At 37.8% G+C, this 21240-nt stretch overlaps 1 protein-coding gene across 17 annotated transcripts in view; it reads right to left on the reverse strand.

Moving 5' to 3' along the window:
- INPP4A (inositol polyphosphate-4-phosphatase type I A) overlaps window positions 1–21240 on the reverse strand; it is a 113269-nt gene that overhangs the window by 27555 nt on the left and 64474 nt on the right. For 3 of the 17 annotated variants that reach the window (XM_066313609.1, XM_066313606.1, XM_066313605.1), the window contains exons 4-19: window positions 20883–20945; window positions 18336–18554; window positions 17466–17510; window positions 15844–15962; window positions 15611–15727; window positions 14531–14610; window positions 13988–14141; window positions 12949–13039; window positions 12051–12198; window positions 9081–9211; window positions 8614–8718; window positions 7714–7822; window positions 6083–6100; window positions 3432–3615; window positions 1732–1950; window positions 484–622 (exon numbers count right to left, since the gene is read on the reverse strand). In XM_066313609.1, coding sequence (XP_066169706.1) covers window positions 484–622; window positions 1732–1950; window positions 3432–3615; window positions 6083–6100; window positions 7714–7822; window positions 8614–8718; window positions 9081–9211; window positions 12051–12198; window positions 12949–13039; window positions 13988–14141; window positions 14531–14610; window positions 15611–15727; window positions 15844–15962; window positions 17466–17510; window positions 18336–18441 — 1765 coding nt within the window. In that variant the 5' untranslated portion in view covers window positions 18442–18554; window positions 20883–20945. Of the gene's footprint in view, window positions 1–351; window positions 623–1731; window positions 1951–3431; window positions 3616–6082; window positions 6101–7713; window positions 7823–8613; window positions 8719–9080; window positions 9212–12050; window positions 12199–12948; window positions 13040–13987; window positions 14142–14530; window positions 14611–15610; window positions 15728–15843; window positions 15963–17465; window positions 17511–18335; window positions 18555–20882; window positions 20946–21240 lie in introns of all 17 variants that reach the window. The other 14 variants (XM_066313601.1, XM_066313595.1, XM_066313593.1 and 11 more) reach the window with 7 other exon arrangements.

Genomic DNA, 21240 nt, shown 5'->3' on the forward strand with positions numbered 1-21240 from the left:
TTCTCTCATTTTTTATTTACCTGTAATAAGCTTTGATGGTTGCAAAGAAGCTGAAGCCAACATGAAAGCTACCAGAGGTGGTGTCTGTCATGGGATAACCTATACGAATGTTTTACCAGCTTAAAACACAGAGTGAAAATCAAGTGCCACTGCCATCAATGTATTTGGCAATGATTTCAGTGGGACTTCAAAATAAGTAATGGACTTAGCAGCTCCCAGTATTTCTGCCTGACATCACTGCTTAACACCACCACTGAGCTAAAAACACATGAGGGCTGTAAGGGAGGCTTAGGAATGATGCCAGCACACAGGAAGAGAGCAGCAGTGGGATGCAGCGTCTGGCATACGCACTTGTCTGGAGAGAATGGCATGCACAGGATGGTGTGGATGAAGATGGTGGTGAGGATGATGAAGATGGTGAGGATGATGAGGCCTCATTTAAATCTTCTGGATTTATCCAGTAGGCACGACTGTCCCGATTACCTTTCTTACTAGTACTGCTGACGTCACACTGGAACACGTCCTCACAGCTGTCACTTTGCAGGCGCTCCTTCTGGAGAAGTTTGTCCACTCTCTGTATGATACACTCCAGACTTTTGTCCACATTCAACCAAACTTTCTCCTTAAAAGAAAACATTTCTTTCTCAGTTTAAAACCAATAGAGACTTTGGGTAACAAATCCCTTGGCAATATTTTTCCTCCTGTGACTCTAGTCACAATTCCACTGAGCTATTATGGTTTTATGTGTGCATACACAAATTATGGCTATAAGTAATGTATATCAGGATGTCAACAATATGTAGTCACATAATATGCGTGGTAATTTGCAAAGCTATTTTCTGTGCAAGTTTGCCAAACAATTTTAAGTTCCTCTTGTACTATTCTTCCAATTTCTAGCTAGCACTATCATTTTCTCCTGAAATTTATGTTTGACGTAATAATTGTATACAATTACACATCCTTTTTTTCTCTGTAACTCAGTGAACAACAGATAAAATTACTGTATTATAGTACTGTCTAAATACTGAACTAGCTTTATTTGTATCTTATTACTGTGACTTTGACTGTTAGTCAAAGTATGCCAAAATAATTACAACTAGCAAGGATCCATTTCCAAAATGAATTTAATTGCTTTTAAAAATTGGTACTTCATAATACTAATAATTGCTTTAATTAACCTTGACTATTTGTGAAATTTAGTTAACTTCTGTCTATTTAAGAAAATGACAGAATTTACACAGTTCAATTCTCATTTTGATTGGCAGTGTGGTAGGGAAAACCCACTGAATAAATACTTTGTGCAAACAGTTTTAAAATGCTGTTCATAATCAAAACAGTGACTGACTGCAAGTTCTAACTGGTTACAGGAGAATTTTTGTAAGAGAAAGGCTAAATTGCATAGCTAGCACCCACAAAATTCTCTTCGTTTGGGAGAATGCAAAAGCCCATTTTTGTATGGTCAGATTTTCACTTCAAAAGCTATTTACTTTCCCTTGGACCTCGCCTTAAAAATGTTATGCATCTACTGTAACAATTTCTACCCTTTAGGAGACTAAGAAATATTTATTAAAGCCTGCTTGTATTCTCCTACAGGACAGAGACAACATCTTTGCTAGCTGACCAATACCTCCTACATACTCATCCTACGCATATCTTGTGATCAGCCCCAGAGCTTATTAAAAAAGAAAGTAAAAAGAACAAAGGATTCATCACTCCACTATGCAAACATACCCATTCTTCTTCATGCCAGTCCACCTGCAGAGAAGATCGGCTGTTTCTTCCTGTCCATCTGGCCACAAGTGTATCTTGATCATTTCTTAGCATCACTTGTTCCCCTTCTCCAGAGGTTGGAGATGCTTTTGAAGCTATATAGTCTGGCCTTGCAGCATTAAGTCCGTGTATTGAATTTGCCAACAGCTTGCAGTCACAGACTGTGACAAGTTGCCGGGTCTAAAAAGCAATAAACGCCAACATTTTGAAAACTTTTCATTATTCCATACACAATCTATACTGTATATTTTTAAGAAAGAAAAAAAGGAAGTAGTATCCTGTAAAAGAAACTATTGCTTTAAGCTGCCTGTTGAATACCTTTACAGAATGACCTTAAAAATAGTATAGGATCCCAAAACACAAATGATACATTTCTGAAGTCTGTACCACTATATTAGACTTGCAGTTGTTGAAAATGTCACTAAGGAATGTGCGATTCATCTTTATTTGCACTTCAGCTTAGAAGAAGGTGGAGACATATGTGCAGTGTTTGAGCACTGGAACCTCCAGGAAGCTCCCCAGGGAAGTGGTCACAGCACTAAACCTGACAGAGCTCAAGAAGTGTTTGGACAATGCTCTCAGGCACATGGTGTGAGTCTGGGAGTGCAGGACCAGGATGATCCTGATTAGTCCCTTCCAACTCACTATATTCTATATTAAATGATTTTATACCCCTCACAACAGTTGCCACACCAGAAGGATTAGACTTCATCCCAATCCTCCTGTCTGAAATCATAACAAGGCTTAAGAGGAGGGCTGAAGGTATAACCCACTAATCAATGCAATTTGTTCCCTGCCTTATTTAGCTGTGTTGTATTAAAGGACTTCTGTAAGCCATATGAATATGAAAACTATGTGGCCTGTGTGTCTACTAAAAAAACCAAACAAGACATTAATATGTTATATATACACATAATCCAGTTGTAGAAAATCCCACAGATCAGTTGTACACTGTACTATTTTGGAATGAATATTATAATAAATAATACATTTACATGAAGTCCCATTATACAAAGTTGTATGCATATCCCTTCCACTGGGACAACTTATGGCAAGCTGATTGGGCACTACTGCTGTTTAGAACCTTCAGATTTGCTTCAAGGACAGAAGAGGTCAGTAAAACTGTATTTGGGTTTTTCCTCCCTGTAAGATTGTGTTCAGCTGTGGGTCCAGTCTGTTTTTGGTTAGCACACATCAAGAAATAACTGGTTTACATCACTATAATTCAAGCAAAGGCTCTGTTACCATTATTCCTTATTTCACCAGTGGAAAAATACAGAATTGTTTCAATAACTTTCACACAGTTTCTGCTGCTTGACAGATGACTCAGAACATAAAAAAATCCCAGGTGGCTATGGAGAAAAGTATACAAAAGAAAGCGAAGAATGCACATTATTGCAATGTGATGAATGAATAGAGGGAATCAGAGGACATTGCTCTCCATTGCACTTTCAAAAGGAGGTGAAGCGAGAGTGTCAAAAGTAGGAGACAATGTAAACAAAAACAAGAACTTTTAAAGGCTAATATAGTTTTTTAGGTCTGTGCACGTTACAACACACTACTGAAAAAGGTAAAATAGATGTTTCAAGAAAACCTACTAAAGGTACAGAAAGAACAAACAATACACTGGACTTCAGCAGGGAAATGAATTATTCTCCTACCTTATCTGCCAGGATGGCAAGTGTTCTTTCAAGGCCATTAGCTGATCTATCCTTGGCAGCTCTTGAGAGCCTCTCTGCATAGTAACTGACCTGCGTTTTCAGGGTGTTGATTTGTGCAATAATTTCCTTTGCTCTAACGATGTCCTGTGGGATGTATATTATAGACTGGGAACTTGTTGAAGTGCTGAAAAAGAAAGACTGATTTTAGGGGGGGAAATTGATCTAGAGGTACACACATTAGAGTGGCATGCTGGGGAATTAATGGCAGACAACAAAAATTTACCTAAACTAGTGATCAACAGTGAAAGTCCAGTGGGCAATTGCACAGCAGGAACATGATCCTAGAGGCTTCTCTGCCTTTGCTAAAAGCATTCAGATGCAGATTTACTAATCCCTAATACCAAGGGGCTGTGGGCAGAGTTTCTACACCAGAGGGACAGTTTTGCTGAGAAGGATGTGGGTGAGAGATTTTGCCATCAGATACAGAACCACTGTTTGCAGAGACATCTTGCTCCATTCTCCCTCTCCTTACAACACAGATACTTCAATGAGGCCTTGCTTACAAACATGTTTTTATCACATACTACCAACATCATGAAAAGAAAATTTGTGTTCCTTCTAACAAAGAAATGCCACCCAGATCCATTATGCAAACCCTGTGGTATTAACGAAAAAGTCCTTCTGCTAGTATATAATTTGCTCTATTGCAGACCAGCAAAAGCAATTTTATGATATGTGAAAAATCAACATGCATCTTCAGGCTAATCCAAGGACACTGTTCTTTGTGTAGTTTCTGTTAGCACACACTTAATATACTAAACTAGGGACAAACATATCTTTATATGGGGATAAAGCTGCTACACTAAGACTGCTTATTTGACACTGGATAACAGTTTATGCCCTTTTAAGTTTAGATGTCTACAGAAGTTGCTTATCCAATCCAAGACAGGTGCTCTACACAACTGCTGGAGAAAGAATAGCACTTCCAAAGGGTAATATCATCTCACTTGAAAGAGACATTAACAAAAGCTGTCTTATAACTTAGTAAATTACTCAAAGCTGAAGCTGTGCTCTTAGTTAATTATTTGGAACCAACTGACCACTACTCCCTTTGTTAAGCAAAATGCTGGGTTCTTCCTTCCCAGTAGGAAAGGTACCCAAAGACCAGGCCTTTACATCATCTCCAGCTGTGCCAAGTGTGATGGCATGGCATCAAGCATGAGGGGACATCAATTGTGTATTATCCCAATTTTATTATTTTTTTTTCAGTCATGAATGGCTTCAGCATAGTAACAGCACAGAAGAACCTACTGTTTGCACCAATCTCAGCACTGCTGAATGGAGACAGCCACGCTGAGAGGTTACATGGAGAGGAGTTTCTTTTTCAGGCATGATTACCACACATCACAACCTCCAACTCCTCTGCTACCCTTCGAGCAATGCTGTTAATTTCTGCAGTGTATCTGTGATGTAGGACATGAGGGTTGCATGGGGAACACTTCAAAATCAGGCCACAATTCCAATTCTTGTCCCTTAATGGATATTAAGGCAAGGAAGAAGTCTAAAGCCAGTGTCTGCCTGAGTTCCATTACAAAATAAAGATGAGAGATTTGTTTTCAAAGGATGTAACTCAGACGTGATTCTTGAAAGAGTTTCCTTGTTTGTGCTCTGGTCACCTACCCAACTGAGGCAGAGAAGCAGAGAACAACCACTCCCCAGTACTGCTGTGTCATACAGCAAATTAATCTTAGCTTTTAGGGCTTTCCCTGTACTTGGCTTGTGCTTTCTAGTGACCAGTGATCTTAGTGACAATTCCTCTGAGCAATTTCTTTCCACGACAGTGTGGTTAACATGCATAAAGACATAGCTGGCAGAAAAGGCCATGCAGCATACTGAGACTGGATTTAGAATTATTCTATTTTTAATCATAAATGTTTGGTAGGATGACTGGGGGAAAAATTAGGGTGTAAAGTTCACATATACTTACTTTCCAACCTGCAAATGCTTTTTTCAAATGAACAGCTCTCACTGTATTATACCAGCAAACTGTAACACAGACTTAAAAAATGCTCAGTGATTTTGGGGTTCAACCTTAATAAAAGTAATTTAGAGCAGAACTTCTGCATTTTTAAACCACCCCATAAACATCTGCTTTTGACAGGACTAAACACCACAAAATGAGGAAAAATATTATGCGAAAATGCTTAAATAAAGACATGGATTACAAAAATATACACCATGCCAAATCTGTCACTATTAAGGTTTTTAAATACATAAAATTGTCTTAATTATCTCCCATCACTGGCAGAAAAGTTTCTCATTCCAGATGATTTTCACTGTAAATAATACAAGAAAATATATAAAATTCTTGCATTCTGATTTTCAGTTTTTTAACTTCTTATGATTTGAGAGAGCCAGGAAACTAGCTGTTCATTGCAAACAAACATTGCAGATGAAATGAAATTCATTCTCACATCATGTTCTACAAAGCAGCTACAATTACTTAGAGCACAATTAGGGATGCCATGATGCATGACATTAAAAAGCCCTGCACACTTTAAAACACACCAGACCTTTGCCAAAGAAAAGGAAAATAAAACAACCCAGAGAACAGAAACCCTCTATATAACTCTCAGAAACAGAAAACTCACCAACACTCCTCATAACTGCTACAAAAACAAAAAACCAAAATAAAATTAGCAGATTGTTAGCAAATACCAAAAGCAGAAACAAAACGAAGTATGATTGGGGAATAACTTATTTGAACCATTTTTTCAATAAGGTGGGTACATGAACTTGTAAACAAAAAAAACCACAGATTGCCAGATGACTATGAGCTGATTTGGGGAAATGCTGTGAATGCACCAAGCACAGTTATGCCAATGAAAGAAGGAACTGAATGTAACAATGAAACTGAGGAGATGGATCTCAGTTCTACTACACTGTTTTTTTGATAACATAGATGTACTTAAAAAGAAAGTTGTTCGCCAAATGTTGAACCTGCAGTTTTCATGGACCCAAAAGGAACAGTTCTGAAAAGCTTAGAGGAAAAGTACTGGATAGAAATTAAGCTCTCCAATCAACTTAAGTATTGGGTGAGGGGAAAAGAACAAATCCACATGGGAAATCAGCTATTGCAGGAGTAAGAACCACTTTAGTGGCTAGGCTGACAGAAGGAGGTTTTTTCAAAAAGAATAGTGGTATCAAAAGAACAGAAAGGGTGAGCCTGGCATAGTGTTCTCAAGTTTACAGTTTCCTCTAGTCCTATCCTAGTGCACTCTGTCAGCCTGAATAATTACACTAGGTATTTTTGCACCAGTCTTTTTATCAGTGCATATCTGACTGACGCTCACAAGATGCTGCTATTCATTTCTCTACTGCCAAAAATCTGCAATTGATTCCCACGTCATTCCCTCCTCCTATCAGCTCCAAATCCTACTAATCCTTTCTTTGGAAGGGCATTATCAAGGTCTCCTTTTCCCTGACTACAACAACTCCTTGTCCTGCTTCTCTTGTGCCTTAAATACAGTAGCAGAAGCAATGCAGACCCTGCAGCACTCTCCCTTCGCTGGGAGCTGGAGTGGGTGCCATGTTAGCAAATGTGACCTTCCCAGCTTCTGCACCTTCCTCTAGTTCATATATCCACACTTCTACAGAGGTCACTTGGCAGCCCCTGCAGACAGGACCATGGGGGCCAAGTAGGGCAGGACCAAATTCAGAAGCCCAACCTGTGCATAAACCCTTAAGCAATGCAGGAAGGCCTCCAGCAATAGTTTCAGAACTAAAGCCACTTTGTCAACAAGGAATTTACCAATGAGACACAGCAGGTTCCTACTGCTGTAGGAGAGCTCAGCAACAGGACCTTGAAGCAATGAGAGGGGTGAAAGTCTCCTGAAAATAATGGATTGAAGCATGATGTAGTGCAGCTGAGGAGGTTCAGCAGACAAATATTCTGACCCACAATTAGGCAGAACCCAAACCCAACGCACTAAATAGCAAAATTAAATGAATCAACAAGTATTCAGAAAAATTAAAATTTTCATAAAAAGACTCTTAGAAAGAGTCCATCAGTAAACAAATAAATACAGTAATATAAGGAAGAAACTGTTTTCCCTCTCCTTCTTTGGAAAAAAAAACCCACAGAAAAATCTTCAATACAAAATATTGTATAGTGGTACTATTGAATGAAATAAAACCAGAATGGAATGGTTTTCCAAATAACTGAGCATGGACCAGGAGAAAAAGGCACAACAACAGCTGACACAATAATATTTCTACTTACTGTTTCTTTGCCTCTTCAAATTTATGCAGCTTTTTCCGCAAGCCACCTGATTTAAAGCCTTGACAATGAGCTGCTGGTGCTCCTATGGTGACTATGTCGTAGTTCTGATCTGGGATGGACAAAAAGGACTTACAAATGAAAACTTGTCATCTTTAACACAGACAAACAACTGTGTAAGTTCAAAAACTTTTTTGAAAGTAATTTCTGGAAAGGTTTGCCATGGTTTGAAAGACATGGAAAACTGAATTGTTCTAGAGGCCCTGGAAAGTCAAACACTTCTTCAGGTGAAAGACCCATATGTGAATGCAGGTCCTCTGTTTCCTAATCTAGAAGATTGACAGTGAAAAAGAAGTCTTGAACACTCGTCTGTATACAAAGCTTGTAGTTACTGGAATCCCTCACATGGACACGTGAGACAAGTGTGTGTCCATGATCACAGGGGATTACTGTTAAAAGAAGGGAAAACCCAGGTTATTTAGGATGAAACAAGCTTGATGTGAAAAAATGTGATTTTGTATAACCATACATGTTGAATCTGGAGAAAAAAGCACACAAGCTTAACAAGAAACAACAGTCAGAACCTTATTTATGCTACTGCAATTCAAAATGTCTGGAAGGGACACAGCAGCTTAACACAACTCTAATAAAAAGGCTAACTTGTGCCACCTAGAGTTCAGTTCATTCCAGAACCTAGTTTTGCCACCTGAAGAACAGCAGTAATTATACTTATATCTCTTCTTTTGCGAAGAGATTTGGAATCTGAGAATGCAAGCTGCTACAAAAATGCCCAGTAGCACTACTACAGTAGTTTGTAGAAACTTTTCTGTATGGTTGAGGATGGTAATAAAAAAAAAGTGGAGAGAAAAGTAACAAGATAAGTGAAGAAAGAGAAATTAATACCTGATCCACCATCATCCTGGACTCTCATCCTCTGTATATGTAGATTTGTAGGAACAAATTCCAATTTTTTATCAGCTTTCAAGCTACTGGCTTTAAATGAAGGACCTGAGAAATGCAAGACAAAAGTAAGCATAAAACCCTTCTCCTTTTGTCTATGCTAAAACATTCAAGAAGCATCATTCATCATTTGCTATGTGCTGAAAGTAAAGCAGAGAAAATTAAAAAGAAAAAACCAAACAAAATCTTTCTGTTGCTGTTCACATTTGTCCTCTACTTCCAGAGTAAGATAAGAGAATTAATAGAACAGACAAATATTCCCAGGTAATAAGCAAACTCACAATAAATATAAATAAAGAAATATAATAGCATTGTTTACTCATCATAAACCATTCTGGGTTCCCAATTTCTGAGGAGCATTAACAATCCTGGTAGAGAAGAATCACTTTTTATATTAAAAAAAAAATCACCTTTATACTGGTGCAGGTCAGTTAGATTTTCCTGGTACGTTAAAATAATTGTTTGGTACTGTGTAACTATTTGTCGACGAAGGCTTTCCCAACAAGGAGACAGTTCTCCCAATTCTTCTAGTTCACAAACCCTGAGGAAACAAAAGAAAATGAGTGGGAGGGAGGGAAAGAGGAGTGTTTATGTCCACAGCCCACTTGACCAAGAATGAGTTTCACATCGTATCAATGCTGACACACTCTCAATTTACCGTGTCTGAGCTACTCACTAGACTGGAAAAGCTTCCAAACACACATCCCAAGGCACATCTCAGAGCATAGGTTAAGCACTACTCTGAGGTAGATTACTTCCTGACAGGCAGAATACACTGTACTCCCCCTAGCAGCCTCAGGTGTTGGTCATCAGCAGAGCTTCCCACCTTTCTGCAGGAGCTCTCAAACTATATGAGGATTGGTAAATGATGGGAATTGTCATCATGTCAGGTGACTTGGGACAATGAGGACCTTTCAAGTACACTTTACTGAACCGTGGTGGCTCTTAAACTAATTAAGAACTGTGACAGAGGTTAGATGAGATATTAGCACCTATCTAATGTTAGGTACAAGGAGTATATTCACTGGTAAGGTATGCAAGTTTGCAAGGCCAGGGAAAGCCTAAAAAGTGTAAGCGTTAAGGGTTTGGAGAGACTGAAGATGAGCCAACAAAACCTTCATCTGAGATCCAGGGGTTTGGGTGCTCAGGGTAGAATAAAGGAGGACTGGACATCCCCAGATATGAACAGGAAAACCCCTGGCTTTTCCCTTGTACCCTGACTGCCAAGTTTCCAGTCACGCATGGCAATCTTGCATTACATACTGTTCCCCAGCAGTGCTGCTGAAAAAATACTCAGTGTATTTCATGTCATGTTTGTATTACTGCCTTCTTGGATTAGTGTATTACTTGGAATAAAGGAAGAAAGGGAAAAAGTAAACAAGTCAACACCAGACACAATTCAACAGCACATTACCCCAGAAAAGGCAGAACAATCATCTGCCAAAAGGATTCAGCAGCTCTTTTTGCAGTTCTCTCAATATCCCTAATTCCATGGTTTTAACCAATTGTCTGTGTATAATTTAAGACAGCATTTCACTGAGCAATTCCCACTCCACAGTACTTAGGATATTACCAAAAATAACTAAATTTCCACGAAAAACATCAGATTGATTTGCCAACAGGCATGGCAAAAAGTATATTTATCAGTGACCTAGATAAAGACATTTCTAGTTTTATCTTAAAACTTGCTTTCTACATAAGATGCTATATTAGAATTACCTCATAAAACTCCCTGCTCAAACCCAGCCATGAATCTGAGCCCTAGTCTTCCTGAACTAAATTCACAGCTTAACTCTTCAAGTTTATTTGTTTGTCCCATAGAGCCAAGACAGCAAGATGTATGCCATAAATAATGATGCAGTCAAAGTATCACACCCCCGAGTGAGATGTTTCTTTTCAAAGGGCTCTGGCCCAGAAGAGTTTTATCTAAGAGACAGCAGGATGTCCAAGGACATTTTAGAAGTCACCAGGATGTGGAGACAGAAACAGCTGTGCTTGTGTAGCTGTCTGTCATTCCTCTGGGCTGCAGCATTGAGAATGGAGAACAGAACACTTGGTCAAATCTGAGTGACTCTATGAATACAAATTGTGATTGTGCACATTATTGAGGGTCACCTCAACTGAACAGAGACAAGGGAGCCTTTCTCAGTAATCACACAAAGGCCTATTTACCTTTGAGCCACACCACCCAGTGTACATATACAAGGTCCTATTAACCATCACCTGCACTGTCATTAACCTGTACCTGTTTACAACAGGCATCCACCAATCTCTGCATGATTTTAGCAAGAGCCTCTGAACAGTCACATTTCATGGCAAGGCCTCAAACTTCACTGTCTACAGTGTCACAGAAAGACACATCTTTTTGCTCATTCACCCTAAATTCTCCTTATCTTCAAGTCCTTAACCTAAGTATCCATCATACATGTCACCTTAGAGCTTGCCAACTTTTTATTATTATGGCTGTACCTCATAATGAATAGGTGCTTTTAAACCTACTGTGAGGAAAGCTGTAGAGAAAGAAAGATACAAAATAAAAAACAAATAACTCATGACTAGATGTGCAATAGCATACCCCTAACCTGCTCCACCAAGGTTCTAGCAAGACAGCTGAACAAGATACAGCATTCAATTTCTAGAATCTAAGTGCACATAATTAAAAACATAACATCAGAAAAAAAGAATCAATGTGAAGTTCAGAAACTGAATTAGTTTTCCCATGCATTACAAAAAGTCTCTGCCATCTTCCTGTGAGAGTTTATGATTTTCACAAAATATGAAAATACCTACAATGAATGGATTTAGCCATGATTTATTTCACAATATCCCAAAGGAACTAAAATGTCCTATTATACAGAAATGAGAGCACTAGTCAGTTTTAATTAAAGTCAGATTTAGTTAAGGTCTATAGGATGGGATTCAAACACAGTCAAAATAGAAGCCCAATACTCAAAACACAGCTAAAATTCTTTAACATTCCAACCTTGGCTTTTATAAAGAATACATAAACCATTAGGTTTGCAAACCACAGCCTACAAACATAGGGAAGAAACACTCATAAAGGATTATGTTGCCTGGAAGAGAGTTAATTGCTTCAAATAGAAGCAAATTCAGAATAAACCTACAAAATGCTTAACAGATTTCCTTCTCCCTCCCACTTCCTAAAATGAGGTAATGTCATTACTGTACCACAGTGTTTCATTTTACTTGACTTTATTCTGTTTTGTTTTCCATTCAAAACTACTCTTCTGACTCTCAAAGCCATTTCTTATGTCAATGAGTAGTCAGTGCATTAACACAGATCTATTCATGCCTTTGTAACTTAATAAAAATTACACCACTGCTGTACTACTGCACATGTAAACCATCCCAAAACTCACCTTGCTGCATCTTCTTCTAGAAGCAGCTTCACAAATTGTCTAGGGATGTGCAGTGACAGGATGCTCTCTGCCATCTGCTCCAAGATTCTCAAGTGGTTTCCATCAGTGGTTGGGAAACGATACATTCGGCAAATGGCACCACCAAACACTACAGAATTAAAACCATATTATTTAAGCCTAGAGTTTGATTTAAAACTGTACAACGTCTCTTTCTTAAAGTAAATGGCTTCAGTTCACTGACATGCTGAAACACCTGCTGTAAAGATCTGGCTTAACCAGGCATCAGTTTACCTTTTGCAAGCATGGTTGTTCTCCCATGACCATTCTTCAACTGTTTGCAGGAGAACCTCCACTACAAATTACTTACTACACTGCTAAGGAAATTAAATGAAATAAATATTCACCTTTTAAAATAGTCACCTTTTAAAATGGTTGGGGGGGGGTTGGTTTTGGTTTGGTTTTTGGGGTTTTTTTTGTGTGTGTGATGGTTTTTGTTTTTTGGGGTTTTTTGGGGTTTTTTTGTCAATTACTGTGCATTTTCCTCTCATGCAATCATTTGCTGGAAAAGTAACCTTTCTGCAAGATTCTTTGTTTAAAGCAACTTGCTTTCCTCTGTCCTTCTCCTCACCCTGCAACAATTGCTTAGGAACAGACTATGAAATTGTATGGAAAATGTTACATTACAGACAGTGGCAAAAGTTTGCTTCTGCTGTTTTTACAATACAGAATAGTGCATAGGATAAAATGATTTATTCTGGTATGACCCTCAAACGACTGCTCAATCAGCAGCCTGTTCCTATTCAAATGAAACATCTGCTGAAATGCCCTGGGGGCCACAGGCACACAGGGAGAGATTAGCTTTTACTGATACCTAAAGCTTACTTGTTACAGCCCTTACCAGATTTCAGCAGTGCATCCTTCCGCAGTGAAGCATATTTGGATCTGATTCCTAAGGATTCTGTTAAACTTTCATCAACTGGCAACACAGTCTGAATGAAAACAAAAACAAGAGAAACCAGAAATAGTAAAGAATGAAACCTCAGTGCCCAACAATATGCAGTGATGACCTAACAGAGAGACTTCAAAGAAATATTCAACTCCACACATGCTTTAAATAAACATTTCAAATATTTTTACTGTGGACAAAAAATATTGCAGGCTAGAATAACAAATCCTAAGCATTCCTATTTACTTCTACTGCACAATTCAAAATGCCACAAAAATTTTCATCCAGCCTTTCAACTACTTATGCTAGCACAGCTCTAGATTCCTGTCAGAAGATACTGCATCAATAGGCACGAACACATCTGGAGGATAGTAAGGGATTCTAATGCACACTGTGAATATAATACACATATAAGAGTTCAATGATCACCAAGATACTCAAAACACAAGCTTTACAGAATTAAGTATACGTCTAGGCTGATAAAGTGTTTCAAACATCTGCTCTCTAACAATTATTTGGGGATCAGAAAAAAAAAAAATCCAGTAGTCGAGTAACCTCTTCAGCTTTACTATAATTCTGGGAATTCCCTAGCATCCTCATTACAGTTTTGCTTAATGGTACCTTCCAGTTCACAATGTGAAATGAAATACCACGTGTCTCTGAAACTGGTTATCCACGCACCAAGTGCACCAATGAACAGTACCAGAAACTTCTTCCAATGAAGAACATGAGTACTTGATACTAAAGCTTAATCATTTTAAATTAATATTTTCTCTCAAGACTTTTGACTCCTGTGGGTGCTCCCACACAGGAGCACCAAGAGCTCTGCAAAACTCAAAATGGCTTCATCACCTTACAGTATTTTGAAAATGTAAAGCACTACTAAATATCAAGATGGACAGGAAAGTTGATGGGAGATGTCAACCTAGCTTATTTCAATGCTGGCAATAAATCTGCATTCTTCTGAATTTGGCACAATGCTCATACTCACCCTTCCATTAATTGTATCAGGTGACCTAGTGACTGGAGGCCTTTGGTCAGATTTTTCCTCCATCTGCCATCCAATAACTGTGATGTTACCAACACGGTCACTTTCAGCCGACCTGCAACAAATACTCTGCGTTGAGATTTTTTTGGAGGAGGACCTGTTCATCAACAAGGAAACACTTATAAAAGGCTATTAATCTTCAAATTTAAATAACATTTTAAACAGGAAGCTTTTCAACTTCATTTGAAATAATTTTAAAATGTGTCATTTCAACAGGAGAACATTCCCCTTATTCCATAAGGATGCAATACAGAATTGAAGGCAGCCTAGGTAGTGCTCTGAGCTCAGCTTATACATTTAAGGGTAACATGACAATGAGAAGAAATGCACATATTCACACATTTTGATAATCAGAATATATTTGATATCAAAACAAGGGAGTTCAATGAAGTCCATTTTCAACTCAGACATGAACTAAGACGTTTTCATCACATCTTAAGCATATTTTGAAGAATTAACACTTAAAAGAAGGAAAATATTACAAACCTTAGTGTTATGTGCAACCTGTGGTACTTCTCCTGAAGAAGATCCTTTACAGTGAATGTCCCAGAACCCAACAAATACATCTGAAAGAAGAGGAGTTCCAGAACTGTATTTACCTTTACAGTGAGCAAAGGTTTTGACTACAGCACTGAAGTGCAAAATATAGTTATTATGCATAAAAGTCCAAGAGTAAAACCATTCCTAAATATGCAATATATAACTAATTACAATCTCTTAAAAATTAATATATTTGATAACTTATAGAAGTTTTTTCTTCTACTGGAGAACAATATGCATTTTTGTTTCTCTAGGATATACGTGGAGGCACCTCAGTACATATGAGCTTAGGCCAAGCAATACAGGAACACTGAAAGCAATCACTTGAACAGGGCTCAGGCTCCATCCTTGACCCAAATTTGCCTCCTCCTGAAGAACTTACTTCCTCTGGAGGTATTAATTTTTCCCTAGAGCTTCCCCATGAAGCACTCAACAGAGAAGGAGAGCTCTGCTGCCCCTGAGGAAGCCATAGAAGAGCAGACACATGAGGCTTGAAACAGTATTCTGGACAACAGAATAAATGGCCTGTATTGCTCACAGATCCGAGTAGCAACATGGGAGCACTGACGCTTCAAGTTTTTTCAGCTAAGAAACAAACCTTACCCCTGAACAAAATCTAATGTATCGGGGCAGGCTGATTCCCCGAATTTAGGTGCTTTGTCCCAAAGGACAGTTTCATTTTGGCATTTTGGCACAGGCTAGAAGCCTTGGTGAGGGATCCTATTCGTTATCTAGTTCCCTAAAGATGTCCACAATGTAAAAGCACAAGTGACAGGACCTTTTTAATTTAAATCCATGGTTTTCCAACTTGCTGCAGACAAGACTTATTTGAGAAAACTGGCAACGCTTCTCACTCTGCCAAGCCAATCTCATTTGTTCCTCCTTTCCTCACCCATCTTGTTTTCTGCATGATCAATGCTGGTATCCCTTTGTTTTCTTCCCCAGATGTTACTAATTTTATCTCTTTGCCTCTCATTTTCCTTGCTCCACACTGACTAGGCAGGCAACAGAATAAAGAAAACTTACTGTTCCCTGAGATCTATCTTTGACGTCATATACGGAGAGTTTGATTTGTGTCATTTGATTGATAAGAGAGTCTTGGAAAAAGGCAATGCTGCTTAGAAAGATAGGATTGCTTGTTCCCTGTAATCATAAACAAAAAGTCAAAAGTTAATGTAAGGTGATATTTGTTAGGGAAGAAGTGATTCCTTTGTTTAGCTTCAATTTTAAATCTAATCTAGAAGTACCTCAGCACTTACCTCAATAATTTCTGTCTGTGCATGCTTCGTCCAGAATGCCTGGGGAGGTGTAGTTACACTCACTGCTACAAAACTATTTGGTTTTCGATCTAGCGACGGGGTTAGCAGCTCACTGCAAGCTTTAGGTATGCAACAGATAAATAAATTTAGATTCAGGATCTTTTTCATACTACTTTTTCTTTTTCATTTCTACTTTTTTATAAAACCACGTTATATAACCTGAGCAATCAAACCACAAAGAGCTTAATATTGATTCTATCGTCACACTATAAAAGCAGATATCACTCACCTTTGTGCATGCAAACATTAAACATGCAATTAGCTCAGTCTGGCACCAAGCTCTAGAGCTGCAATTTAAACTTGTTCTCTTCTAATACATGCCCATCCACCCCCTAGCAGGCTCATTCTAACAGCCTACATGCATAGGTTTTCCCCTGGGAATCTCATGAGCGTGGCTGCATTTGATTAGAAGTAATGCTCCATTAAGCCCTTTATCAAATGTCATTTGCCAAGGGAGAGCCAAAAGAAGTGCCTGGATCAAGTAGCACTACTGAGGAAAACCAGCTTGAAATTGTAAGATGACAACAATTTATTTCCTCTAAAATGTTACTGTGAGTTTAACTGCTGGGGAAGGACCATGGTGAGTAGGAAACAACTTCCAAAAATTTCAGTGAGTGACTCTACACAATTACATTAAACTTCAGAGCCAAATTCTATCTAGCTAGATACAGATAACTACAGTATGGTCCAGCTGTGCTTCAGCTACTTGCAGGAAGTACATTCTGAAATTTAGCTACACAACTTTGTAATTCTAGATATTTTTAGATAAAAAATAATAGAAGTACTTTATTCAACTCTGAGAATGCTTAAGATTATTATTCATAACACAACTGCACACAACTGAGAATTTTTTTCTAATTTTTCATTAGCACACTGTTAAGAGCATAACCTTCCAAAAACCAGTCCTCTATCAAGCCAAGAAAACCTCCTGCAGCTGAAAATGTGGACTGAATTTTCATGAAGAAAATATTTTTCACTTATTCTTCAAGCGAGGTGAGTCAATGCACAGGCTTCTTGTCCAAATTCAAGCATCTCAGAATTCAGGTCACTTCTGCATCTTGTATTATCACTTGACAGCAAAGACCCCAGGGAAGAAGTTACGTGTAATACACAATTCTAAGAAAACATTCTTCCCTAAAATGGTGTTTCCAGCAAATCTTCAGTTTACTTGAAGACCTGAACTGCTGATTTACTGAGAGTAAAGGCAGTTTCACTGCATCTTCACATAAACAGTGTAAGCATTTAATATTATTATTAATAATAATAAGAAGAAGAACAATAATAATAATAATATGCACAAAGTAAATATTTAAAATTTTATATGACTGATGTTTTAGTTACAGACTTCTAGAAACTTCACAAAATGAAACTGCTGGCTGCTTATCAGAAGATACTGTACAAGCAGCACAAAAATTGTACCACATCTCCATAAAAATCAGAGCAAAGTTGCAAACTTTACTATATGAAATGCACTTCAACATTTACAAAACCTCACATACAAATTATTAAATATATTCAACAGTATGCGTTATCAAAACTAGCATAAAAATCACTAAGCCTACCTAAACTGAACTCTAAAATTGGCTCATCTGGATCCTGAATGTTTCCTGTAAATAAGAAAAAATTAACACAAGATTAGCCAGTTCACATCACTGCCATGTGAATTCTTTCCTGAAGTTGCAATCACGCAAAGAAAAGATTACATTTATACTAAAAATATTTTTTTTAATTTAGTGAGCCGTGAATGTTATAAAAAAAAACATTTATCTGGTAATCCTTGGTATCTAATAATTATTTGAAAACCTGGGATGATCTTAGTTTAGAAAACATTAAAATATGTAAATCTCTATGAGATTATATGCAATATGGGAATATTAAATGCTTAATCCCAATAGAAAACAACAGGATTAAAGCCTGAGCCACTATTAACACTGAATTATTAAATCTGTGGTAGTTAATAGGACAAATTTTAAATGTACCTGTCTCTCTCACTAATGAAAGAAAGCCTCTGAGGGTTAGAATCCAATTTTAATAACCAGGAAAGATAAAGGAGGCAAGCCTCAACTCCCCGAACTCTCTTGAAAATTTTATACAATGTCAAAGAATGGGGTTGCCAAGACTCTTCCTAGACCATGACATTATTTTGTTATTTTCTCCCCCATTGCTTTTTTTTAAGTGATAAACATAACTACATAACATCTAACTTAATTTTTGATCTCTCTCTGATTTCAATGTTTTGTCTATTTTAAAAGTAGCAAATTCAAGATTTTTATAGAATTTTTCAGCATAATTCCTTTCCTTTATCTCATTACCTCCAGATAACCAGACAGATCTAAATCTTTAAGCAATTAAAAGAAAATAAACCAACATTAGTACAAGGCAGATTCTGAAAGGAGCAGCAACAGAGCAACAGCTGTCAGGAAGGTCCAAACCTGTAAGAGAAAGGCCAACCATGTCGGAGGTGACATCGATGGTGGAGGCCCTCTGCACAGTGCGGGATTTGGCACCATGGCGGGGGCTGTGTTCTCTTGCTGTCATTTTCTCATGAAGAGCCCTTCTTTTCTTGCTGCTTGGTTTTACTGATGTTTGTCTCACAGAGTAGCAGAGTGCAGCAGGTTGTCTCCAACTGCTATTCCTCTAACATTACCATGCTAAGCAACAGAGAAAGCAAAAACATACAACAAAATTTTAGGACACTATAACTGGTCTTTTTAACAGCAGCAAACCTACTGCCATAAAAATCATCTCAGGTCATTAATATAAAATGTTCAAGCCAGATCCAATGCACACTAACTCCATTTGCATGAACTGTAGCATTTTACAGCGAATTGTTGAAAATTGGATCTCGTGCAAGAAAGCTTTTCTGCCAGAGAATAGGGCTTGAGAGAGACACATTAACAGAACAGCTGCTCTTCTCCTTTGTCTAAGTTATTAAACCATCCTTAATGAAGTTTCCTGGTTTCTAATCCCTAGGGAGTACAAGTAAATTTGTCAGATGGGGCCTCTGTCTGCAGAGGAAGCACTAGGGATAAGGACAAAGGGACAACAGGTTGGTGGAGCGCAGAACAAAAGGGCAGGAAATGTTGTCAGTGTCAGCACACTGTGTTGTTCTAGGCTCTACTGCCATGAGCAAGGGATAATGAAAACTATAAATAAAGCCTACTGGGCCAGAGAGAGGTTGAAGTTCTGGGATGGTGGTGGAAAGAAAAAGCAAAAAGGGATGCCTGCTGATGTGGCAGATGGCAGCGTTTGTGCTTTTCCTCCACCCTACACTTTTCTGGACTACAGACATCCATGATAGTTCTTCTCCTCACAATGCCTATGAAGTAAAAAACTACAGTAGGAAAGAAAGCCTACAGAAAATTTGGTTTTAAAAATGAAAGTTCCTTCAATCAACTGTGTTAGCACTGCAGTTATGGAACTTCTGTATTTGTTTCATACTCTTGTGACAAACATCATTAATTTCGCAAGTGAGGTCTAAAATCTGATAAACCTGAAAAGTACTATTAGAGTAACAAACACCTTCCCAGCAGCCCTTTGTTCATTCTACAAAACACTTGAACCAAATGGCAAAATGGGAGAATATTTATTTTCCTTTTAGTTTGATGGACCTAAAAATTAGCAAGATGTGTTCTAATTAAATAAAACACCTAGCTTATATTTTGTTCTAAAATGCCACTTTAAATCTGTCTGAAGACCTCCAAAGGAACATTCAACCTCCTTAATTTAAGTCACTAAATTTAATTTGTCAGCATCTCCCTCTGGAGGATTTCAAAAGAATCTTCCTCTCTCCACGGGGTACTCAAGCTTCTTCTTAACTATCACTGCTTCACTGGACATCAAAAATTCAAATGCAAGTTAAACATGTAAAACAGCGGAACTGAACACAGCCCTGGCCATTTACATCAGCTTAGGAATTAGATTTTAAATGAGCAGCTCATTCTAGGTCGGAAGGAATTTGGGCTGTGTCTACAAGATAGGCCAGTCTGTTGCCACTCAGAACTAGGAATTTGATTCAAGTCAGGTTTATATAATATGTCATAAGTCAATTCCAAATAGGAAAAAAATTAATTCTTGAATGGAAGAAGAGAAATTGAGATCTCTGAATATCTCATCCCCAAAGCTCTGAAACTCAGTGAAGCATACAAAACAACACTGCCTATAGATATAATTTGTGACAGCCAAAAATTAAAGCAGGCAGTTTTCCAATTTATATTGAATAGTTGAGGTTGGATAAATTCTGGAGTTTATCTAACCCAACCCCCTTGCTCAAAAGAAGCTTCTCAGGACTGTGTCCAGTTGGTTTTGGACATGAATGTATCTCTCTAGCCAACCTAGTTGTTCCAAGGTTTGATCACACAAGTAAAAATGTTTTGTTGTATTTATTAATGCTTGAGTGGCTAGTAAATAACCAACCTTTCTCAAATAGTACTGAATGTCCTGGTATTTATTCAAATAAAATTTCCATCAAAATTCTTCAACAACTTCTAAGGCTTTTCATTCTCCTAATTTTCCCTTCTATCAGCAATAGGCTTTCCTTGGTTTGTTCTTTATATAATGTGCTGTTTAACAGTCTGTAAGTCTATTAAACCTAATTGCCTGATGAAAAGACCTACAAAATGTACTTGTAGAGATTTAGATAGGATGCCATAGTCCCTTCCTCCAAAATCTACAAATAACATATTAGAGAATAACTAACATGTTCACCAAGGTACAGGTCAGGTAGCAGGTGGGTTCAAGAACCCGGCTGCTTTTCAGCTAAAATCTCTGCAATTCCTGAGATCCTTAAAAAGGGTCAATCCTTGATAAGTTAAAAGAGGGCCAAGTATCTAATTTGTTTTCAAGCTCTTTCTATTTAAATATTACTGAGTGTGGTAATTTTACAAGACTCTCTAACACCTCAACTATTCATTTAAATTCCAATATTCATTTATCATCTAATGATACATCTTTACATTACTTACAAGGATCATACTTACAGAGGGCTCCTTTCCTCATGAGGGGAGGGATTTTTTGTATCATAGTATCAGTTAAATCCACATCTAAAAAAAATTAACAAAATAATCATAAATTCACAGTCTTTTTATACTGCATAAATCATAATCAGTGGGCAGGTACCATTCTCAGATTAACTGTAAATTTAACTTCTGATTACCAGTGCTCACAATAAAGTTTACTGAAAATAGAAAAACTGTATGATCTTCTGCTGGACCTCGCCCAGCATTAGTCATGGCAATACCCAGCCAGAGTGGGAGCACAAAGAAATAAGCTTATGATGAAAAGGACTGACTTCAGGTCAGCATTTGGTGAGTGGGTAGAACAGCTGTAAGAAACATA

This window comes from Sylvia atricapilla, chromosome 2 (genome assembly GCF_009819655.1).
Source record: "Sylvia atricapilla isolate bSylAtr1 chromosome 2, bSylAtr1.pri, whole genome shotgun sequence".
Classification (NCBI taxonomy): Eukaryota; Metazoa; Chordata; class Aves; order Passeriformes; family Sylviidae; genus Sylvia; species Sylvia atricapilla.